We start from the raw sequence: 24176 nt of genomic DNA, 5'->3' as shown, positions 1-24176 counted from the left end.
TCCTCCAACGCGGGCAAAAGACAAACCAGTAACGCCGGAACTTCACGGCTCTGATACCATGTAGAAATACGAACAAGAAGAAGAGGGAGAGAAACAACGATCACGATGTAACGTGGAAAACCCTCAACACGAGGGAGAAAAAACCATGAATGAGGAGGAGTTGGTGCCCACTAGCAGCCAGACTCTCTCTCTCCTAAGATTATCATTAACTCATAAGGATTAGGGTTACATGACTTAAGTAGTGCCCAAAACGGGCTACAAGGCGGGTCGGGTATGGATCCGGACCCGAAACACACAATCTATCAACAGAGATGAACCTGAGTTACCTCGAACTTGTTTTTGCTCTTTATTTACTGCCAGATTTGATCTGGTAACCTGTCTCAGAAGCTTCATAAGCTCTCCAATGTTGTCCTTCTGTGGTTGATTTGGAATGTGTTGTCCTCTTCCTCTACTGGGACATCTATGTAGGTTCCAAATTCCAATAGCGGTCCCTGGTGTGGCCTGACTTTTTCCAGAAGGAGCAAGTCATCTGAGGTTTGCCTCTGCTATTGAAACTTTTATTTTCGGCCAGAAACACGAGTTTTTTGGTGTTGATGAAAGCCTCTACTTTCATCTGAAATGCAACTTTTTCACTTGCTGCCAATAGTTCTTCTTTGATTTCAACTTATTCCTTCATCACCTTCCTACGTGTTTCCTCACGATGTATAATGGTGCATACATTGTTGAAAGAAGGCAGGGGTACAATTCCTGACCAAGACCTGCAATCAACTTAAACACCTTGTCTTCTTCAGCAATCTGCTTGATGACTTCCAAATCTGGATTTAGCAGTCAATGTTGGGCTAACTCATACCACATCGCCTTCAATATGCTCAAGTAGAGATGAAATGGTCTGTCGCCCTTTGTGAGCTTGGAGATATCCTGTTGGAGTTTGTTGACGGATCTTGATGTATGGGTTCGGGTCTGGACCCGATCCACTATGTCCTGGTTTGGGCATACTTATACAATTGTAAACCCTAATCTTGTGAGTTAATGAAATCTTAAGAGAGAGAGAGTCTGGTCGCTAGTGGGCGCCAGTTCCTCCTCGTCCGTGGTTTTTTTCCTCTTGCTGAGGGTTTTTTCACGTTACATCGTGTTCATCGTATTCCCTTGTTCTTGATGTTCATGTTTCTACATGGTATCAGAGCCGTGAAGTTCCGGCGTGACTGATTCGCGTCTTGTTTCTGTTGTGGCCGTGTGAGAGGAGGACTCATGCCGGTACTGTTCATTGCCCATCGCCCGACGATTACAATCACGTGCCGTTACTGTTTGCTGCCCGACGTGGTCATCGCCCGACACCGTAGGAGTCCCAGCGATGCACTCGACGCCATCTGGAGTTCCGGCGACTCTCTGTTTCTGCCCTGCTTGCCGCTGTGAAGTTCCGGTGGACCCCGACGAAGGCTGCTGTGCCCGACGGTGCATCTTCTGGCTGCATCGCCTAAGAACGCTGTTGCAGCCGCCACCACCAGCTGCATCGCCCGACGTTACTCCATCTCCCGACGGGTTGTTTCTGTTCAGCCCCTGTTTCCACTGTGGTGGGGTCCCTGTTTTTTGGCCCGATTGTTCCCGTGCGTCGTCCAACGACATCGACCCCCGTGTCGCCCTTGCTGGTCTCCCGTCATCTTCCCCCTTCTCCGTCTGCTCTGCCTAGGCTGCCCGACCCTGCCTTGCCTGCTGCCGTGAGTTCTGGTGTCCTTCCGCTGCTGGATTGCTGCCCTGCTCTTAGTCACCACTCGTTCTGCCATTGCTGTCCAGAGTTGTCGCTAGTGTATGTTCCTGTCTGCCGTTGGTGTTCTGCCACTGCTCGCTGCTGTGTTTCTTTTTTGCTCTCTTTGTAGGGCTGGTCTATAATTATGGCAGCGTCTTCCTCGTCCACCGTCAACACCGATCAATCTGAAATTGAGGCTTATAGAACTGAGAATGTTCCCGTTCAAGTCACTACTATTCGCCTTACCAAGGAGAACTATCTCCCGTGGTCGGCCGCTATAACTATGGGGATTGCAGGCTGCAGTCGGATTTGCCTATATCAATGGAAGGAAACCTGAACCAGCAGAGACAAGTGGTGTGTGGGACACTTGGTTTCTTGAGGATAATCAAGTAAAAACTTGGATTGTCAACTCTGTTTCCACTGATATCCAACCCCTTATTCTTCGGAAGAAGACTGTTAGAGACATGTGGGTGATTTTGGAGAAAATGTATGGCCAGAAGAACACAACTATCCAGACTTATCAACTAATGAAGACTGTCTATGGAATTCGGCAAGGGAACTTATCTGTTGCAGATTATTATGGGGCTTTGAAAGCCAAGTGGGAGGATCTTAACTATTATTCTGATATTAATTGGCACTGTTCTCAAGATCAGGCACTTTATGTTGCGAAAGAGTGGGAAAATAGGGTGTTCCTCTTTTTAGCTGGTTTAAATGATGAGTTTGAAGGTGTTAGAAGCCAGATTTTGAATTCAAGAGAAGTGTCGAGTATTGAAGATGTGTATTCTTGTGTTGAAGCTGAAGAACAGAGGAGGCTGGTTACATTTGGGGGAAAGAGAGATCTCATGTCATATAATGAGAGATCTGCTCTTGTTAGTCGGTGTCTTGAAGGCACTACTAGATCTCTTCGTAGATGTGCTCATTGCAAGAAGAATGGTCATATTGTGGATTTCTGTTGGGATCTTCATCTAGAGAAAAAGGGTAACAAAGGGAAGTCTTCTAATGGAAAGTCGACTGTGCCTGAGGAGACAAAATCTAGTGGAGGAAAGATCTCAATTTCTGCTAAACAGCTTCGGGAACTGAGGGCTTATTTGGGTCGGATCGATGTCAATCAGGTCGAGGCATCAGATGAGACAAAGGCTAATCATGCTCTTGCGATTGTAGGGGATAAACTTACTAAAGAACTGAATTGTGACTCATCTTTTCTGCAACTCGTTGTATTTTGCAGGACTTGGCGATAGGGAAGAGGATTGGGATTGGTTTGGCGTCTGATGGCTTATATCGTCTTCCTATACGCGTGGCCACGGCTCTTATGACAACGATCAGCAAGACAGAAAAGCGAAGAGAAGATTGTCTTCAGTCCTTCTTGTATTGGCATGAATGCCTTGGGCATTTTTACCTTTTGGGATTTTGAAACAGTTGTTTCCCGATTTGTGTTCAACTCTGAATTTGTCGTTGATTTCTTGTGATGTATGTCAGTTTGCCAAACATGTGAGGGCTTCGTACCCTATTTCTACTAGTTGTGTTAATGAAGTTTTTTTCTTGGTTCACTCGGATGTGTGGGGGCCTTCGGGAATTCATACCCGTCAAGGTTTTCAATATTTTATAACTTTTATTGATGACTTCTCTCGGACCACCTTTGTGTACTTGTTAAGGATCGCAGTGAGGTACCTTATATCATAGAGACATTCATTCTACTTGTGCAAACTCAATATGGTGGAACTGTTAAAACCTTTCGATCGGATAATGCCCAAGAGTATATGTGTCAGTCAGTTGAGGATTTCCTTCGAAAAAAGGGGATTGTTCACGAGACGACCTGTAGTTATACTCCCCCACAAAACGGGGTGGCTGAGAGGAAGAATCGCCAGCTCCTTAATGTCACCAGAGCCCTTTTGTTTCAGAGGAATCTTCCCAAGCACGATTGAGGTGATGCAGTTCTTACTAGTGCGTATCTCATCAACCGCATGCCTAGTCGTGTGCTGAATGGTCGGACTCCCCATTCTTTACTTCCGGGAAGTCATCAACCTTTTCTCCTCCCCCCTCGTGTTTTTGGTTGTGTGTGTTTTATTCATGATCACAGTCCCAATGTTAAGAAACTTGATCCCAGGTCTATCAAGGGTGTGTTTGTTGGGTATTCTCCTACTCAGAAAGGGTATAGGTGTCTTGATCCTACCACTGGCCGAGTTTATGTTACAAGGGATGTTACCTTCTTGGAACATGCCTCTTACTTTTGTGAGAATCCTCTTTAGGGGGAGAAGTCTGTGGTTAGAGAAGAGTATTCTCAAAGTCAGAAGATTCAATTTACAGATTTTTTGGACTACAAGAAAGAAGAACCTCTCACAGCTATTGATGTGCCTGAGAAGGAGGAAGGGTGTGACACCGGAACTGAGAAGGAAGGTCATCGTTTGTTTGGACAGGTCTACTCTAGACGAGGTGTTCGGACAGAGGAGGTGACTTGTGGTGCGAGATCTACTTCCAATCCCAATGCCATTCCTTCCCTGGATGAACCAAGTCCTACCTTGAAGACTCAAGATGAGGTTGAAAAAGAAAATGAAGTGCCATTGCCCTGAGAAAGGGTGTCAGGTCATGTACTCAACACCCGATTGATAATTTTGTATCTTATTCTAGACTTAGCAAGGATTACGAGTGTTTTGTATCTTCTCTTTCTTTGGCTGTGTTCTCTTCGATGATCAACTAAGGCTCTGATATCATGTTAAGTTTCCGAGTGTCTGAGGCTATGTCACACGGGTATGTGGACACGGCAATTTTCAAAATTTTAGGATACGCAGACACGGTGAATTTTATATTCTAAAAAATTAAAAAGGATAATAAAAAAAAAAATTAAATTAATAATTCACTCTTACAATCTCATAAGTCATAAGAAAAAAATTCTCAGATTCTCAAACAAAACATTGTTCATCACCAATCTCATAAGTTATAAGAAAGAAAGTCTCAAACAAAACAAAGAATGTCGGGTTAGTAAAGTGGTTCGGATCGGGTCTGACCCAGACCCGATCCAAAACGTATCCTGCCGTGTCCACGTGTCGGTATCCAGGTGTCGGAGTGTCGACACCGGTACGTGGCCCATTTTGCTGCGTCCATGTGACATAGGTCTGAGGTTGTTCTGCAAACAGAACTGTGTGTGCTGAAGAGAAGATTTTTGAGCAAGAGCATTGAGAATGAAAGAGAACTTGAGAGGCAAAAAGTAAAGTAATCTTTTTTTCTTTCCAATATATATATATATATAAACTGTTCAGCATTTCACCCATGTAGAAATACGAGCAAGAAGAAGACGAAGAGAAACAATGATCACGATGTAACGTGGAAAACCCTCTACACGAGGGAGAAAAAACCACGAATGAGGAGGAGTTGGTGCCCACTAGCAGCCAGACTCTCTCTCTCTTAAGATTATCATTAACACTTAAGGATTAGGGTTACATGACTTAAGTAGAGCCCAAAACGGGCTACAAGGCGGGTCGGGTATGGATCCGGACCCGAAACCCACAATCTATCAACACTCCCCCTCAAGTTGGGCGTACATATCAAACATGCCCAACTTGGATACATTCCTCTCAAATGAAGCTGAAGGAAGAGCTTTCGTCAGAACATCAGCAGTTTGGTCTTCAGACTTCATGTAAGGTAAGATCAACTCTTTCGTATCAATCCTTTCCCGAATGAAGTGACGATCAATTTGAACATGTTTTGTTCTGTCGTGAAGTACAGGATTGTTGGCTAAGTTGATTGCAGACTTGTTATCACAATACATCTTCATAGGTCCTTCAATCTCTATTCCAATGTCAGTCAACAATATCTTCAACCATAATAACTCTGACACTCCCATAGCAACTGCCCTATATTCTGCCTCTGCACTGGATCTAGAGCAAACATCCTGTCTCTTGCTCCTCCATACAACAAGGTTTCCTCCCAAGTAGACACAGTACCCTGTAGTGGATCGTCTGGTATCACCACAACCTGCCCAATCCGCATCAGAATAGCCCTCGATTTCCACAGTCTCTTGTTTCACATACAGGAGTCCCTTACCAGGATTTTTCTTCAGGTAGCATAGCACTCTGCCCACAGCCTTCAGATGTGCATCGGTTGGCGCATGCATGAATTGGCTCAAAACATTCACCGCAAAGGTGATATCAGGTCTCGTGAGGGTAAGATAAATTAGCTTCCCAACCAAACGTTGATATCTTCCATTGTCTTCTTCACAGAGAGGCTCTCCATCTCTAAGACTCAACTTGTGCCCAGTGTCAAAAGGGGTAGGAGTAGGTCTACATCCCAATTTACCAGTTTCTTCCAGCAGGTCTAATGTATATTTCCTTTGGTTTAGTACAAGACCAGTACTGGACCTAGCAACCTCCATACCAAGAAAATACCTTAGTTTTCCAAGATCTTTGAGGTCGAATTCTGTAGCCAGTAACCCTTTTAGCTTGATAATCTCCTCCTCATCATCTCCAGTAACAATCATGTCATCTACGTAGACGAGCAGGAGAGTAACCTTGCTCTCCTTCTTCTTCACAAACAGAGTGTGATCTCCATTTCCTTGTTTGTATCCATGACGTATCATCACTCTTCTCAGTCGTTCAAACCACGCTCTGGGCGATTGCTTAAGGCCATACAATGCCTTTTTCAGCTTACAACACATTTCTGGTTCTTCATATCCTGGAGGCATATGCATATATACTTCTTCTTCGAGGTCACCATTGAGGAATGCATTCTTAACATCCAGTTGATACATCTTCCACTCCTTCATCACAGCTAGGGATATAACCACCCTCACAGTCTTCATTTTCGCAAGAGGAGCAAAGGTTTCCAAGTAATCAATTCCATATTTCTGGCTAAACCCCTTGGCCACAAGTCGAGCTTTATATCTTTCAACACTCCCATCTGGTTTGTACTTGATGGTATACACCCATTTGGATCCAACTAGGTGAGCGGCTTCAGGAATCTTCACCACTTCCCATGTCAAGTTTCTTCTTAGGGCATCTATTTCTTCTTTCATTGCATCGGCCCACTTGGAGTCACTTTGAGCTTCAGCGACAGTCCTGGGAATCACAGCCAAAGAAAGAGTAGAAACAAAGCACTTGTAATCTTTCCCAAGTCTGGAATAAGAAACAAAATTACCAATGGGGTGTTGAGTACATCACCTGACACCCTTTCTCAGGGCAATGGGAAGATCGTCATTCTTCTTTTCAACCTCATCATGGGTCTCCACGGTCTCCTCGGTAGGACTTGGTTCATCCAGGGAAGGAGTGGCATTGGGATTGGAAGTAGATCTAGCATCACAAGTCATCACCTCTGTCCGAGTACCTCGTCTAGAGTAGAACTGTCCAAACAACTGAGGGCCTTCCTTCTCAATGCTATTGTCACCCCTTTCCTCCTTCTCAGGCACATCAACAGTATTAAGTGATTCTGTTTTCTTGTAGTCCAAAAAATCTATAAACTGAAGTTCCTGTCTCTGAGAATACTCTTCCCTGCCCACAGACTGCTCCCCCTGAAGAGGATTCGCACCAAAGTAAGAGGCATGTTCCAAGAAGGTAACATCCCTCGTAACATAAGCTCGACCAGTAATAGGATCAATACATTTGTATCCTTTTTGCGTAGGGGAGTATCCAACAAAGACACCTTTGATAGACCTAGGATCAAGTTTCTTGACATTTGGACTGTGATCATGGATAAAACATACACAACCAAAAACACGAGGAGGAAGAGGAAATGGTGGACGACTGCCAGGAAGCAACGAGTGGGGAGTCCTACCATTCAAAACACGACTGGGCATGCGGTTAATAAGATAGGCACTAGTAAGAACTGCATCACCCCAATAGTGTTTAGGAAGATTTCTCTGAAACAAAAGAGCCCTGGTGACATTAAGAAGTTGACGATTTTTCCTTTCAGCTACCCCATTTTGAGGGGGGGTGTAACTACAGGATGTCTCGTGAACAATCCCCCGTTGTCTAAGAAACTCCTCAACAGGCCGACACATGTACTCACGGGCATTATCGGACCTGAAAGTTTTAACATTCGCACCATACTGGGTATGCACAAGAAGAATAAATGTCTCGATGATTCGAGGAACCTCGCTGCGGTCTTTTAACAAGTATATAAATGTAGCACGAGAGAAATCATCAATGAAAGTGATAAAATACTGGAAACCTTGATGGGTATGAATGCCCGAAGGTCCCCATACATCAGAGTGAATCAGAGAAAAAGCTTCATTAGCACAACTAGAAGAAAGAGGGTACGAAGCCCTCACATGTTTGGCAAACTGACAAACATCACAAGAAATGGAAGACACATCAAAGGAGGAACATAAGTCTGGAAACAAATGTTTCAAAATCCCAAAAGGTAAATGCCCAAAACGTTCATGCCAGTACATAAAAGACTGAAGACAATCTTCTCTTCTCTTATCTGTCTTGCGGATCGCTGTCAACAGAGCAGTAGCCACACGTATGGGAAGACGATATAATCCATCAGAAGCTAAACCAATCCCAATCCTCTTCCCTGTCACCAAGTCCTGCAAAACACAACGATCGGCAGAGAATATAAGTTCACAATTCAATTCTTTAGTAAGTCTACTGACTGATAAGAGATTTAAAGGAAACTGGGGAACATGTAAAGCGCCCTGCACATGAAATTTGTCCAACAAGGACAGAGTGCCTTCGCCTGCCACACAGGTAGAGGAACCATCTGTTAGCGTATGGGGATCGGGTCTGAACAGACCCGATCCATTCTCCTTATATCCACACGCCTAAAGCTACTAGGCGGTGGCTCTCTTGTAATTTTTTATCCTTTTATGTACAAATCTGTTGTACCCTATTAGGGTTATTCTTTAATTAAAGATTAAGGAACGCAGGGCTAAGTTAAGCCGGCTGCTCCCTTTCCTCCATCGTCTTCTTTCATCCTCTCTTCTCAACATATCTGTTTTGCATACGGAGAGACGAGTACTTTGTGAAGATTCTTACATGGTATCAGAGCCAGGTTGCATCGTCCTCCGGTGAGTGATTTCAGTTTGATGTGATTAGCCCTAATCTGCCCTAAATTCTTTCTTTTCTGGCGTGATCATCCCTCTTTTCAGTTTCTGCCCTAAATCTTGCGTGATTTGCCCTAATTGATTTGCCCTAATCGTTGTGCCCTAATCTTCTCATCGTTTTGCCCTAATTTCTGTCGTTGCCCTAAATCAATTATGGATCAGCCGACCCCCTCTCTTCTATCTTCCAGCTTTCTCTCCCAACTTATTTCACAAAAGCTGAATCATAGTAACTATTTGACTTGGAAACGTCAAATAGTCCCTTTTATTAAAAGTCATAGACTCTACGGGCATATCGATGGGACCACTCCAGCACCTCCTATGTATATTGACCGTGAAGTGAAGAAAACCGTAGTGGGAGATCAAGCTGCTGGGGCTGCGGCTATGAGTGAAATCAGATTTGAATATGAAACCATTACTGAAAATAATCCTGAGTATGAAGCTTGGCTGGCTCACGACCAGTCTCTTGTTGCCTATATTACTTCTACTTTGTCAGAGGAAGTATTAGGAGGTATTGATGATGATTTAACAGCCCTAGAGTTGTGGTCTACCCTTGCCACCACGTATTCTCAAGTATCCGAAGCACGTTTTCTGCAGTTAAGAAGGCAATTTCAGGACATCAAGCGTGGAATGCGTACTGTTTTGGAATATTTGAATGAAATTAAAAGTGTAAGTGATCAACTTGCTGCCATTGGACATCCCGTCAGCGACAAGGACAAAGTGCAACAAGCCTTGAGTGGACTGGGAACAGATTTTGATATTTTTTGCACAGCCTTGGAAGTCCTACCTATTCTTCCATCTTTCGAAGATCTCAAGGCTAAGTTATTCCAACACGAAGCTAGTCGTGTTCAGCGACAGAATTTGATTCCTTCCAACAGTCACAATGTACTGATCACAGGGACACATGCATTGCAAGGGAATCGCACTCGTACTTGGATTCCTCAGGCAGGAATGGGAAGAGGGATTCTCCCAACACCACAGGGCATGAATACTACATCTGCCACATCTAGAAGGGTTCCGACTTGTTTCTATTGCAACAAGAGGGGGCATGTAAAGTCAGAATGTTGGCACAACCCACAGAACAAAAATAATCAGATTAGACGTGAGAACAAGGCAGCAGCAGGGTCAGCTTCATCATCATCTGGATCTAATGTTTCAGCAGACGTACAACAACTCCTCATGACAGCCCTGTCTAAGCTTCATTTGAAACAAAACGAGCAAGGAGAATGGTATGTGGACTCTGGAGCAGCAGCCCATGTTACTGGTGACGCAGGTAATCTCTCTAGTGCTCTCCCTTATTTAGATAAAGGCTCAGTTGTCACGGGAGATGGTTCCCATCACACAATATCACACATTGGAAATGTACAAATTTCTATGGGCTCTTCTTCGATTCCATTAAAGAATGTTCTTGTTGTTCCAAGTGTCCAGAAAAATATTATTTCAGTGTCCAAGCTTATTGATGATACTCAATCCTCTGTTGAATTCACACCCTCTTCTGTTTATGTCAAGGATGCTCGAACCAAGAAGACATTCGCTGAGGGCACTCGCAAAGGAGATATGTATGTCCTTGAAGGAGCTCCACAGATGTCAAAATCTCACCCTTCCGATTCATGTTCTCCAAGTCATAGTGAAGTCAATGTCACAGAGTATAATAAACCATCCATTTGGCATGGTCGGTTAGCTCATTGTAGTCAATCTTTTGTTCGAAGTCTTGTTGCAGACGGGCTCTTAGATAAGTCCAGTCTGAGTTCTGTCAGTGAGTCCAGCATGTGCTCGAGTTGTCATATCTGTAAGAGCCATGCCCTTCCTTTTCAATTAATAAATAAAAGAGCTCCAAAGGTTTTTGACACCATATATTCTGATGTTTGGGGGCCTGCTCCAGTTCCTTCTTCTTCTGGGAGTAGATACTATGTCATTTTTGTTGACTCATATTCCCGATATACTTGGATCCATTTCATGAAACACAAATCAGAAGTTTTTCGCCTATTCACTCAATTTCATGCCTTAGTTCAAAATAAATATTCCAGTAATATTGTGCATTTTCAATGTGATGGTGGTGGTGAATTTATTTCTAATGAATTTACTGAGTACTTACTAGATAATGGGATCACTAGACAAATTTCATGTCCGCATACACCTCAGCAAAACGGAATTGCTGAAAGGAAACATAGGCATATTGTTGAAAGTGCACTTAGCATGATGCATGAAACAGACTTACCTATGACATTGTGGACCGAGGCTTTCCATACGGCTGTACATGTTATAAATCGATTGCCATTGGCTTTGCTTGATGGAAAATCACCATTTTTTCTTTTACACCAAGAGCAGCCACGTTATGAGGAGTTGCGCGTTTTTGGATGTGTGTGCTATGTGCATGTTGATGTTTCCTTGCGAAACAAATTTCAAGATCGTGCTGTTTTATGTAGATTTATAGGGTATGCAGAAAATTACAAGGGTTATAGGTGTTACAATCCTAAAACTGGACGTGTACATATTTCACGGCATGTTGTATTTGATGAGAACAGGTTACAGGATCCCAAGGCTACTTCTGTGACACTCAAGGACAAAAATGAAGTTTATGATACTTGGCTTCATGCTGAAATCTTAAGACAAGGGGCAGCAATGTTGACTGAGCACAATGAGCAAGTTGTTAATGAGCCCGAGACATCTGTAAGTAGTTCCTTGAGCAGCACTACTTCCTTGGACAGCATGCCTTCATCTTCTCAGCCCAGTGAGCCACCTATGCATAATCGGTTCTCAGGCCTGGTGTATTCTAGGCGATCAGTTCCTACTGCAGTTCCACGCCAATCACAACGCGTGCGACATCCTATTGATAGATGGGTGAGCTATAACAGTTTTTCTTTGGATTTTCAGCTGTTTATGACAGCAGTCAGCAAAAAGGTGGAACCAACATCTTATCACAATGCGAGTAAGGAAAAATGTTGGGTTGAAGCTATGAATGAGGAAATGGCAGCCTTGCATGAATGTCAGACTTGGCAGATTGTCCCTCGTCCAGCTGATAAGAATGTTGTGGGATCCAAATGGGTTTATAAACTGAAATATAAACCAGATGGTAGCATTGATCGGTATAAAGCACGACTTGTGGCGCGCGGTTTCACTCAGCAATATGGGGAAGATTATGATGAGACATTCAGTCCAGTCATCAAGATGGGAACAATCCGTGTCATTATTTCTCTTGCAGTCTCGTATGGATGGCCTCTCTATCAGTTAGATGTCAAAAATGCTTTTCTTCATGGAATTCTTAAGGAAGAGGTATACATGGAGCAACCTCCCGGCTACACTACTCATGATTCTCAAAAATGGGTTTGCAAATTACACAAGTCTCTATATGGGTTGAAGCAAGCTTCTAGGTCATGGTTTGATCGTTTTTCTCATCACATACAACAAATTGGTTTTCTCCGAAGCTCTCTCGATCACTCTTTGTTTATCTATCGCACTGGAGAAGCTACCACCTGGTTACTTATCTATGTTGATGATATTGTTATAACTGGGAATTCTTCTTCACATATATCTTATGTTAAAGGTATGTTGAAGCAAGAGTTCAAGATGAAGGATCTGGGAGAATTACGATATTTTTTGGGTGTCGAACTTGACAGGACAAATGATAGTTTGACTCTTACACAGCACAAGTATACCCTTGATGTTTTGGATAGGGCAGGTATGACTAATTGCAAACCCATCACTACCCCCAGTGTTCTGAATACTAAATTGACTGCATCTGATGGAACTGCTGCATATTCCAATCCCACATTCTATCGCAGCATTGTTGGTATGTTACAATACCTTACCTTTACTCGCCCAGACATAGTATATGCTGTAAATCAGATTTCTCAGTTCATGCATGCACCCACTGAAGGACATATGGATGCTGCTAAGCGGATCCTACGGTATCTCAAAGCTACTCTTGGAGATGGACTAGTCTACACCAAATGTTCCAATGTTTCTCTTGGACATAGCATATATACATATACTGATGCCGACTGGGCAGGCGATCCCGATGACCGACGATCAGTTTCAGGTTTCTGTCTCTTTCTTGATTCTAATCTCATTTGTTGGAGCAGTAAGAAGCAGCGTGCTGTTGCACGATCTAGCACTGAGGCAGAATATAGAGCAATGGCTGCAGGGACGGCTGAAGCGTCATGGTTACGTCATTTACTTGGAGAGCTCAATCTTCCTATTGTTCGGTCATCATTACTATGTGACAATCAAAGTGCGATAAAAATTGCTTTCAATCCCATTTTGCATAATCGCACCAAACATATAGAGATTGATCAACATTTCATTCGACAGAAGGTTGAAGAAGCCGAGATCTTGCCTACTTATATATCTACCAATGAACAGATAGCTGATCTTTTTACCAAAGGTCTCACAGGGCAGCATTTTTGGGATTTGAAGAACAAGTTGTGCATGATCAAATCTCATGCACAACTTGAGGGGAGCTGTTAGCGTATGGGGATCGGGTCTGAACAGACCCGATCCATTCTCCTTATATCCACACGCCTAAAGCTACTAGGCGGTGGCTCTCTTGTAATTTTTTATCCTTTTATGTACAAATCTGTTGTACCCTATTAGGGTTATTCTTTAATTAAAGATTAAGGAACGCAGGGCTAAGTTAAGCCGGCTGCTCCCTTTCCTCCATCGTCTTCTTTCATCCTCTCTTCTCAACATATCTGTTTTGCATACGGAGAGACGAGTACTTTGTGAAGATTCTTACACCATCTGCAAGAGAAACACGTTCCCTTCCCGAGGACAACTTATACTCATGAAACAATTTTGGATTACCTGTCATGTGATGAGTAGCACCACTATCGACAATCCATTCCCCCACAGAAGAGTTACCTTGATTGCCAATAGCTGCAAGAGCATGATTAGCTGTAGTTCCCTCTGAGGTCTCAGTCTTGTTGACATCGAGCCTGCCCAAATAAGCCCTTAGTTCACGAAGCTGGTCAGCAGAAATGGAGACTTTTTCTCCACTAGAGGCTTGCACCTCAGACACGGGCGTTCTCCCAGTCAAAGATCTCCCTCTGTTCCCCTTCTTTTCTGGATGAAGATCCCAGCAATAATCCACAGTGTGACCTGTCTTCTTGCAGTGAGTGCACCGGCGAAGAGACCTGCATGGGCCACCAGGACCACGACTCACGAGAGCAGATCTCTCGTTATAGGGCACAAGTTCCCTCTTCCCTTCTTTTGTAACAAGCCTTCTCTGTTCTTCCGCTTCAACACAGGAGTACACATCTTCAATACTGGACACCTCCCCTGAATTCAAAATCTGGCTTCGAACACCTTCAAACTCATCATTTAAACCTGCTAAAAATAGGAACACCCTGTTTTCCCATTCATGAGCAACATAGAGCGCCTGATCATGGGGACAATGCCAAGGAATATCAGAATGATAGTCAAGCTCTTCCCACTTGGCTTTCAAAGCCCCATAGTACTCTGCAACAGACGAGGTCCCTTGTCGAATGCCATAGACTGTCTTCATTACTTGGTAAGTACGAATTGCGGTCTTCTTTTGGCCATACATTTGCTCGAGGACCACCCACATGTCTCTAGCAGTCTTCTTCCGAAGGATAAGGGGCTGAATATCGACGGAAACGGAATTGACAATCCAAGTTTTCACTTGATTATCCTCAAGAAACCAAGTATGCCACACATCACTTGTTCTTGCTGGTTCGGGGTTGCTCCCATCAATATAGGCCATGCGACCACGGCCAGCAATCCCCATGGTCATAGCAGGCGACCACGAGAAATAATTATCCTTGGTGAGGCGAAGAGTGATGACCTGCATGGGAACATTCTCAGTTCTAAAAGCCCCTATTTCAGTGGGATTGGTGTTGACGGTTGACGAGGAAGAGGCTGCCATAATCACAGACCAGTCTAGCTACGGGTGAAGCCCAGTAGGCAGCAAGGGTAGCGGTGGGCGATGCGTCGGATGACAGAGAGGAACGCCGTTGGACAGAGCGTCGCTGGGCAGGCCGACGCTGGGCGGAAGCGACTGAACAGGAACGACGCTGATCAGGGCGTCGCTGGGCCGGTCGTCGCTAGGCGGAGACGGCGGAATCCTGAGCGGCGCTGATCAGGGCGGCGCTGGGCGGAGACGGCGGCGGGGCGACAGACGAAGCTCAGGCGTCGGGCACGGACGTCAGGCACGGGCGTCGGGCGTCGGGCACAAGCGTCGGGCAAGGGCGTCGGGCGAAGCTCGGGCACGAGCGTCGGGCACGGGCGATGAACAGTGCCGGGCGAGTCCTCCTCCAACACGGGCAAAAGACAAACCAGAAACGCCGGAACTTCACGGCTCTGATACCATGTAGAAATACGAGCAAGAAGAAGACGAAGAGAAACAATGATCACGATGTAACGTGGAAAACCCTCTACACGAGGGAGAAAAAACCACGAATGAGGAGGAGTTGGTGCCCACTAGCAGCCAGACTCTCTCTCTCTCTTAAGATTATCATTAACACTTAAGGATTAGGGTTACATGACTTAAGTAGAGCCCAAAACGGGCTACAAGGCGGGTCGGGTATGGATCCGGACCCGAAACCCACAATCTATCAACAACCCAGATAAACTATGGTTACATCTTAACAGAAATACAGCTGTCACGCACCCTAGGAACCTTCTAGTAAACCCCTTCAACCAGAGGAGGGGGGAGGACTTGCATGACTGAAAAGGAGGAAATGAGAAGGAAAAAAGGGAAGAAAGAGAGTGGGAAAAATGAAAGAGCGGGAGGAGGAAAAAGGGAGAGGAAACAGACAGAGAGAGAGAGAGAGAGAGAGAGAGAGAGAGAGCACCACCAAAATCAGAGAGACATGATACAGGGGAGGTTTTTTTTTTTTGTGGTAAAGAAGAGTGGATGTAATGAGCAGCACCCTACTGTTGTTGACCGAAGCATTGCCCTGCGATGTGGGTGCTTCACCCGTTTTTCCATGTCGGTGTGCCATAGGTCTTATGTAGGTATGAATTTTCACTTTCTGCTAGAACTTGGAATTTCTGTTTGGGACTACTGAACTGTGTGGCTAATTTGTATCGTATATAGAGGCTACATGGGGTATGGAAGCAACATTCCTATGTCAACATATGCATTATAACACCTGAATCAGGTTCATTTAGGATTAAACTTTAGTCTGTGTTTTTGTGTGTGTATGCTTGTAGGTCCTCTTCACGGTATACCCTATGGCCTAAAGGACATAATTGCAGTTCCACATTATAGGACAACATGGGGGTCGACAACATTTAGGAACCAAGTTCTTGACATGGAAGCTTGGGTATACAAGAGGTAAATTCAGTTTACTTTCTTGTACTTTAGTTGGAGTTCTGTATTCAACTCTCTTTTCTGTATCATCTGTTTTGCAGACTAAAATCTTCTGGTGCTGTTCTTGTAGCAAAGCTTGTTACAGGATCACTTGCATACGATGATATCTGGTTTGGCGGAAGGACAAGGAACCCATGGAACATTGATGAATTTTCAACTGGCTCTTCTGCTGGACCTGCTGCAAGTACTTCAGCAGGTATCCTCCTCCCTCCAGGCATATCTTTTTTATGTTTTTTGTCCTGAATACTGTTGTTTTCTCATTTTGTGGATCTTCTGTCATGCACAAATGGGTTAAAATGCCAAAATATCAGGCCTCAACTTGTTTCGATGGATTTCCTTTTGATAATGCAAACTTGTGCCATTCATTTTAGGCATAGCTATCTCAATGTATGTGATATGCATAAGTGTCAAAATTCACTATGCACGTCATGAGAGTGTTTTTATATGATTAAACTTTCCTTTCAATACCACAAAACTTTTGTTATCTGATTTCATGCATAGCTATCTGAATGTATGTAACATGCCTAAGTTGTAGGTGCATTGGTGACGGTTTAAAACCCATTGACCAAAGACTGTCACAGAGTGAATTGACTGATGATTCGCTAGGTCAATTCAGTGACTCAGCCTGGTTTTGACGACTCCATTTCTTGCATAAGGTGTACATATATATGTATAAAAATAGTGTTTTAACTCATTATAATGTATGAAAATGCGTGTGTCCATGTATATATATATATATATATGTATATATATATGTGTGTATATATATGTATATATATATATATATATATACACACACACACACACACACACACACACATATATATATATATATATATATATATATATATATATGACTGAGATCTGGTTCCCTATTTTGAAATTCTACGATATTAGATTGTTGATTCATCAAAACAGTTGTTGAGGGGGGAATTGTTTTCCCCTTTAGATTTCTTTGTAATTCTTCGATTTGTATTTGAATTTTTGTTTTGAAGTCTTCTAATTCATCATAATAATTTTCTAGTCTTTGAGTTCATCTTTCAGGACTAGATTCTTCTAATTTTTCATATCTTTTGACCTCTTTGTCTGGTAATTTTTGTTGTGGCTCTAGAACTTGTACATAGAGCCTACAGATTTCTAGGAAACTACGGATTTCTAGGAAACAAGGGCTTCATCGCCATCTATTGTCCAATTGGGGACATTTAGAGCAGTAGTTGCATTATGTACTCAAACTGCCGTCCCTAAATTTCCAGTCATGTATACAGTCAAAATTTATCTTCTGACTGATATAGTCGGATAAACTCGTTTAAGATTGTTTCATTGGATTTTATAAATTCATTTATCAATGGATAATCATCTTCAGAACTTTGTTGTTTTTCATCGTAATCTTCTGCTGATACGATTGAGTAAATGGATTCTGTTTCATTGACATATTCGTCAATGTTGATTAATTCTTGATTTATCGTATTGATTAATACGGCTTCTTTTGTGTAGGCATTTAGTAATTTTGGACAGTTACTTCCAAGGTGGTCATTTTCATTACTGACTGTGCAACAAAGTTTAGTTTTATAGTTGTTGATTATTGGAAGAAGAAGGGGCGAGAGAGATAGAGGGAGAAAGTGAGAGAACGAGAGAGAGAGGAACATTTTTCTTATTCCAGCACGTAACCCTAATCTCCTATTAATATGAGACTAGGGTGTGTTACCAATTTTACAAAAATAGTCCACTAAACATAAGACAATAATTAAGTGAACCTATTTCAACTTTCTAATAATTCAAAAACCACCCGACTGCTATAAGTATTTAACACTCCCCCTCAAGCTGGAGCATAAATATCAATCATGCTCAGCTTGTTACATCCTTTCAAGAAATCGCCAATGGGAAGAGCATTAGTGAACATATCAGCAGCATCTTATTGTACCAAGTCCCGAACATAATGACAATCTACTTCAATGTGTTTAGTCCTCTTATGGAAAACAGGATTACTTGCAATGTAGGTTGCTGCTCTATTGTCACAGTACATCTTCATTGGGAGTGTCACAGAAATCCCCAATTCTAGATCCAAGACATTTCAGCCGCAGTTTGGGCCATAGCTCTATATTCAGACTCAGCACTAGATCTAGCAACCACATTCTGTTTCTTGCTTCTCCAAGAAATAAGATTCCCACCAACAAAGACACAGAGACCCGTAGTCGATTTCCTGTCATCTACTGACCCTGCATAATCAGCCGTCACTATATGCTTCTATGTCTACACATGATCCCTTTTTGAACCATAACCCCTTTCCCGGGGCTGATTTCAAGTATTTTACCACCATTAGAGCAGCCTCCCAATGAATTTTCTGAGGTTTTTCCATGAATTGACTTAACTTGTTCACAGCAAAGCTGATATCAGGTCGAGTGATAGTCAAGTATAAAAGTTTCCCTATCAACGATCTGTAAGAACGGGAGTCAAAAGTTTCTGAGTCATCATCATGAATATGAATTCGAGGATTCATAGGAAGTGTAGCCGGTTTGGCTCCCAATAATCCTGTTTCCTGCAAAAGATCAAGAACATATTTCCTCTGAAACATCACAAGTCCTTTATTACTGCGAGCCACTTCAATGCCAAGAAAATAACGAAGTGGACCAAGATCTTTTGTGACAAAGTGTTTCTGTAGAAACTCCTTTGCCTGAGCTAACTCGTGAATACTTTCTCCAGTGAGGACAATATCATCAACATATACAATCAATATCACTATACCAGAAGTCCCTTTTTTGATAAACAACGAGTGATCACACTGGGACCTTTGAAATCCACACTTAGAAACAACCTCACTGAGCTTATGAAACCATGCACGAGGGCTTTGTTTAAGCCCATAGATAGCCTTTTTGAGTTTGCATACCTTGGAACACTCCCCCTGTCGTTCAAAACCAGGGGGTTGTTGCATATAGACTGTTTCAAAGAGATCACCATACAGAAATGCATTTTTCACATCAAGCTGAAAAAGGGGCCAATCCTGCTGAACTGCGAGAGATATAACAAAGCGAATAGTACCTAACCGTGCCACAGGCGAAAACGTCTCGAAGAAGTCCACACCATAAGTTTGTGTATAACCTTTAGCAACAAGACGCTCTACAGACCCATCAGAATGATATTTGATTGTGAAAACCCATTTAGAGCCGACAACGTCACAAGTCATCGGTGGGTCCACTAAGTCCCAAGTTTCTCGAGAAAGAAGAGCATCCATTTCCTCCTGCATGGCTTGCTTCCATCGTGAATCTAGCAAGGCTTGGTGGTGAGAGGTCGGAATAGTATGACTATCCATAGCTCGGTCAAACTGTACTAAACTCGTGCTCAAATGGTCCATAGAAACCGAGTTAGAGATAGGATGTCTTGTGCACTGTTGCTGGCCCTTGCGAATAGCAATGGGTAGATCATCTGCAGAATAATCATCATTTCTTCCCGAGTCAGTCTTATCATTAGAACTTACCTCTTGAGAAGATTCTGGTGGACGGGTGGGAGAGGGATCTTGACGCCGAGTATAGACTATTGGAGGTTTATGAAAACGATCACAGGACCGTGGTTGAGAGGAAGGGATAGACTCAAGAGAAACTGGGGGAATAGGAAGAGGGACAAATACGGGGAGTTCATTCAAAGTGGTATGTGATGTGAAGTAAGGACGCGACTCAAAGAATGTAACATCCGCACTGATAATCTCTTTCATGTTCTGGGGATCAAAACATCAGTAGCCTTTTTGATTGGCAGGATATCCAATGAACACACATTTAACAGCTTGGGCAGCAAGTTTGTTTTTGTTTGGGCCCAAGATGTGTACAAAACAAGTGCATCCAAACACTTTGGGAGGGATATGAAATAATGGTCGATCTGGATATAGTATTTGAATGAGAATGCGTTCTTGGATGGCAGACGAAGGTAATCGGTTGATGAGGTAGCAGGCAGTGTGAATAGCATCACCCGAAAAATATGCAGGCATATGAGTATGCAACATGAGGGTGCGGGCCACGTTTAGAAGTTGTCGATGTTTGCGTTCAGCAACACCATTTTGTTGGGATGTGTCATACCTTTGCCTGTTATGATCCACTAGGTACCAAGCAGATCTGATTATCCTAACTGATCAGACAATCACTGGTCTGACCTTTTTTCACGGCATCAGAGAGTTCAGGTCTGAAACATCTCATCTTCTTCCACGACAGCAATAGGTCAGATCTGAACCATTCTGATCTGATTCACCATGCAGCCACATCATCTGGCCAAACACCATCATTATTTGGATCTGAACGACGATTTCAGATCTGCTTTATCTTCATTTTTTTTTTTTAACGACTCCAACGACAAAACAAGGAAGCTAATCACGTTTCTACATGTTAAACATGATTAGCCCCTTTCCACCAACAAATTAACTTGCTTACTTTGTAATCAGCAGAAACCCTAGGCGTGAAACCCTAGTTGGGAGGAAGAGAAGAGAGGTGAGAGGAGGGAGGAACCCTGGACGTGAAACCCTAGATTGTACAGCCCTAGGTTCACGGCTCTGATACCATGTTGATTATTGGAAGAAGAAGGGGCGAGAGAGATAGAGGGAGAAAGTGAGAGATTTCTTATTCCAGCACGTAACCCTAATCTCCTATTAATATGAGACTAGGGAGTGTTACCAATTTTACAAAAATAGTCCACTAAACATAAGACAATTGTTAGAATATGTTGCTGTGGGAACCGGATCCATTCCTGGACCCGGTTCTATGGGGCGCGGGTACCGAGGCGGGCTCGGTACCTGTTAGCGTATGGGGATCGGGTCTGAACAGACCCGATCCATTCTCCTTATATCCACACGCCTAAAGCTACTAGGCGGTGGCTCTCTTGTAATTTTTTATCCTTTTATGTACAAATCTGTTGTACCCTATTAGGGTTATTCTTTAATTAAAGATTAAGGAACGCAGGGCTAAGTTAAGCCGGCTGCTCCCTTTCCTCCATCGTCTTCTTTCATCCTCTCTTCTCAACATATCTGTTTTGCATACGGAGAGACGAGTACTTTGTGAAGATTCTTACATGGTATCAGAGACAGGTTGCATCGTCCTCCGGTGAGTGATTTCAGTTTGATGTGATTAGCCCTAATCTGCCCTAAATTCTTTCTTTTCTGGCGTGATCATCCCTCTTTTCAGTTTCTGCCCTAAATCTTGCGTGATTTGCCCTAATTGATTTGCCCTAATCGTTGTGCCCTAATCTTCTCATCGTTTTGCCCTAATTTCTGTCGTTGCCCTAAATCAATTATGGATCAGCCGACCCCCTCTCTTCTATCTTCCAGCTTTCTCTCCCAACTTATTTCACAAAAGCTGAATCATAGTAACTATTTGACTTGGAAACGTCAAATAGTCCCTTTTATTAAAAGTCATAGACTCTACGGGCATATCGATGGGACCACTCCAGCACCTCCTATGTATATTGACCGTGAAGTGAAGAAAACCGTAGTGGGAGATCAAGCTGCTGGGGCTGCGGCTATGAGTGAAATCAGATTTGAATATGAAACCATTACTGAAAATAATCCTGAGTATGAAGCTTGGCTGGCTCACGACCAGTCTCTTGTTGCCTATATTACTTCTACTTTGTCAGAGGAAGTATTAGGAGGTATTGATGATGATTTAACAGCCCTAGAGTTGTGGTCTACCCTTGCCACCACGTATTCTCAAGTATCCGAAGCACGTTTTCTGCAGTTAAGAAGGCAATTTCAGGACATCAAGCGTGGGATGCGTACTGTTTTGGAATATTTGAATGAAATTAAAAGTGTAAGTGATCAACTTGCTGCCATTGGACATCCCGTCAGCGACAAGGACAAAGTGCAACAAGCCTTGAGTGGACTGGGAACAGATTTTGATATTTTTTGCACAGCCTTGGAAGTCCTACCTATTCTTCCATCTTTCGAAGATCTCAAGGCTAAGTTATTCCAACACGAAGCTAGTCGTGTTCAGCGACAGAATTTGATTCCTTCCAACAGTCACAATGTACTGATCACAGGGACACATGCATTGCAAGGGAATCGCACTCGTACTTGGATTCCTCAGGCAGGAATGGGAAGAGGGATTCTCCCAACACCACAGGGCATGAATACTACATCTGCCACATCTAGAAGGGTTCCGACTTGTTTCTATTGCAACAAGAGGGGGCATGTAAAGTCAGAATGTTGGCACAACCCACAGAACAAAAATAATCAGATTAGACGTGAGAACAAGGCAGCAGCAGGGTCAGCTTCATCATCATCTGGATCTAATGTTTCAGCAGACGTACAACAACTCCTCATGACAGCCCTGTCTAAGCTTCATTTGAAACAAAACGAGCAAGGAGAATGGTATGTGGACTCTGGAGCAGCAGCCCATGTTACTGGTGACGCAGGTAATCTCTCTAGTGCTCTCCCTTATTTAGATAAAGGCTCAGTTGTCACGGGAGATGGTTCCCATCACACAATATCACACATTGGAAATGTACAAATTTCTATGGGCTCTTCTTCGATTCCATTAAAGAATGTTCTTGTTGTTCCAAGTGTCCAGAAAAATATTATTTCAGTGTCCAAGCTTATTGATGATACTCAATCCTCTGTTGAATTCACACCCTCTTCTGTTTATGTCAAGGATGCTCGAACCAAGAAGACATTCGCTGAGGGCACTCGCAAAGGAGATATGTATGTCCTTGAAGGAGCTCCACAGATGTCAAAATCTCACCCTTCCGATTCATGTTCTCCAAGTCATAGTGAAGTCAATGTCACAGAGTATAATAAACCATCCATTTGGCATGGTCGGTTAGCTCATTGTAGTCAATCTTTTGTTCGAAGTCTTGTTGCAGACGGGCTCTTAGATAAGTCCAGTCTGAGTTCTGTCAGTGAGTCCAGCATGTGCTCGAGTTGTCATATCTGTAAGAGCCATGCCCTTCCTTTTCAATTAATAAATAAAAGAGCTCCAAAGGTTTTTGACACCATATATTCTGATGTTTGGGGGCCTGCTCCAGTTCCTTCTTCTTCTGGGAGTAGATACTATGTCATTTTTGTTGACTCATATTCCCGATATACTTGGATCCATTTCATGAAACACAAATCAGAAGTTTTTCGCCTATTCACTCAATTTCATGCCTTAGTTCAAAATAAATATTCCAGTAATATTGTGCATTTTCAATGTGATGGTGGTGGTGAATTTATTTCTAATGAATTTACTGAGTACTTACTAGATAATGAGATCACTAGACAAATTTCATGTCCGCATACACCTCAGCAAAACGGAATTGCTGAAAGGAAACATAGGCATATTGTTGAAAGTGCACTTAGCATGATGCATGAAACAGACTTACCTATGACATTGTGGACCGAGGCTTTCCATACGGCTGTACATGTTATAAATCGATTGCCATTGGCTTTGCTTGATGGAAAATCACCATTTTTTCTTTTACACCAAGAGCAGCCACGTTATGAGGAGTTGCGCGTTTTTGGATGTGTGTGCTATGTGCATGTTGATGTTTCCTTGCGAAACAAATTTCAAGATCGTGCTGTTTTATGTAGATTTATAGGGTATGCAGAAAATTACAAGGGTTATAGGTGTTACAATCCTAAAACTGGACGTGTACATATTTCACGGCATGTTGTATTTGATGAGAACAGGTTACAGGATCCCAAGGCTACTTCTGTGACACTCAAGGACAAAAATGAAGTTTATGATACTTGGCTTCATGCTGAAATCTTAAGACAAGGGGCAGCAATGTTGACTGAGCACAATGAGCAAGTTGTTAATGAGCCCGAGACATCTGTAAGTAGTTCCTTGAGCAGCACTACTTCCTTGGACAGCATGCCTTCATCTTCTCAGCCCAGTGAGCCACCTATGCATAATCGGTTCTCAGGCCTGGTGTATTCTAGGCGATCAGTTCCTACTGCAGTTCCACGCCAATCACAACGCGTGCGACATCCTATTGATAGATGGGTGAGCTATAACAGTTTTTCTTTGGATTTTCAGCTGTTTATGACAGCAGTCAGCAAAAAGGTGGAACCAACATCTTATCACAATGCGAGTAAGGAAAAATGTTGGGTTGAAGCTATG

General features: G+C 43.1%; 1 protein-coding gene across 1 annotated transcript in view; it reads left to right on the top strand.

The window, feature by feature from the left end:
• The window catches only part of LOC116249262 (uncharacterized), a 62478-nt gene that overhangs the window by 21917 nt on the left and 16385 nt on the right, over nt 1-24176 (top strand). The window contains exons 6-7 of the mRNA XM_031622483.2: nt 15948-16071; nt 16149-16303. Of these exons, the coding sequence (XP_031478343.1) occupies nt 15948-16071; nt 16149-16303 (279 nt within the window). The remainder of the gene's footprint in view (nt 1-15947; nt 16072-16148; nt 16304-24176) is intronic.

This window comes from Nymphaea colorata, chromosome 2 (genome assembly GCF_008831285.2).
Source record: "Nymphaea colorata isolate Beijing-Zhang1983 chromosome 2, ASM883128v2, whole genome shotgun sequence".
Classification (NCBI taxonomy): Eukaryota; Viridiplantae; Streptophyta; class Magnoliopsida; order Nymphaeales; family Nymphaeaceae; genus Nymphaea; species Nymphaea colorata.
This window is presented reverse-complemented; position numbering and strand designations above follow the sequence as displayed.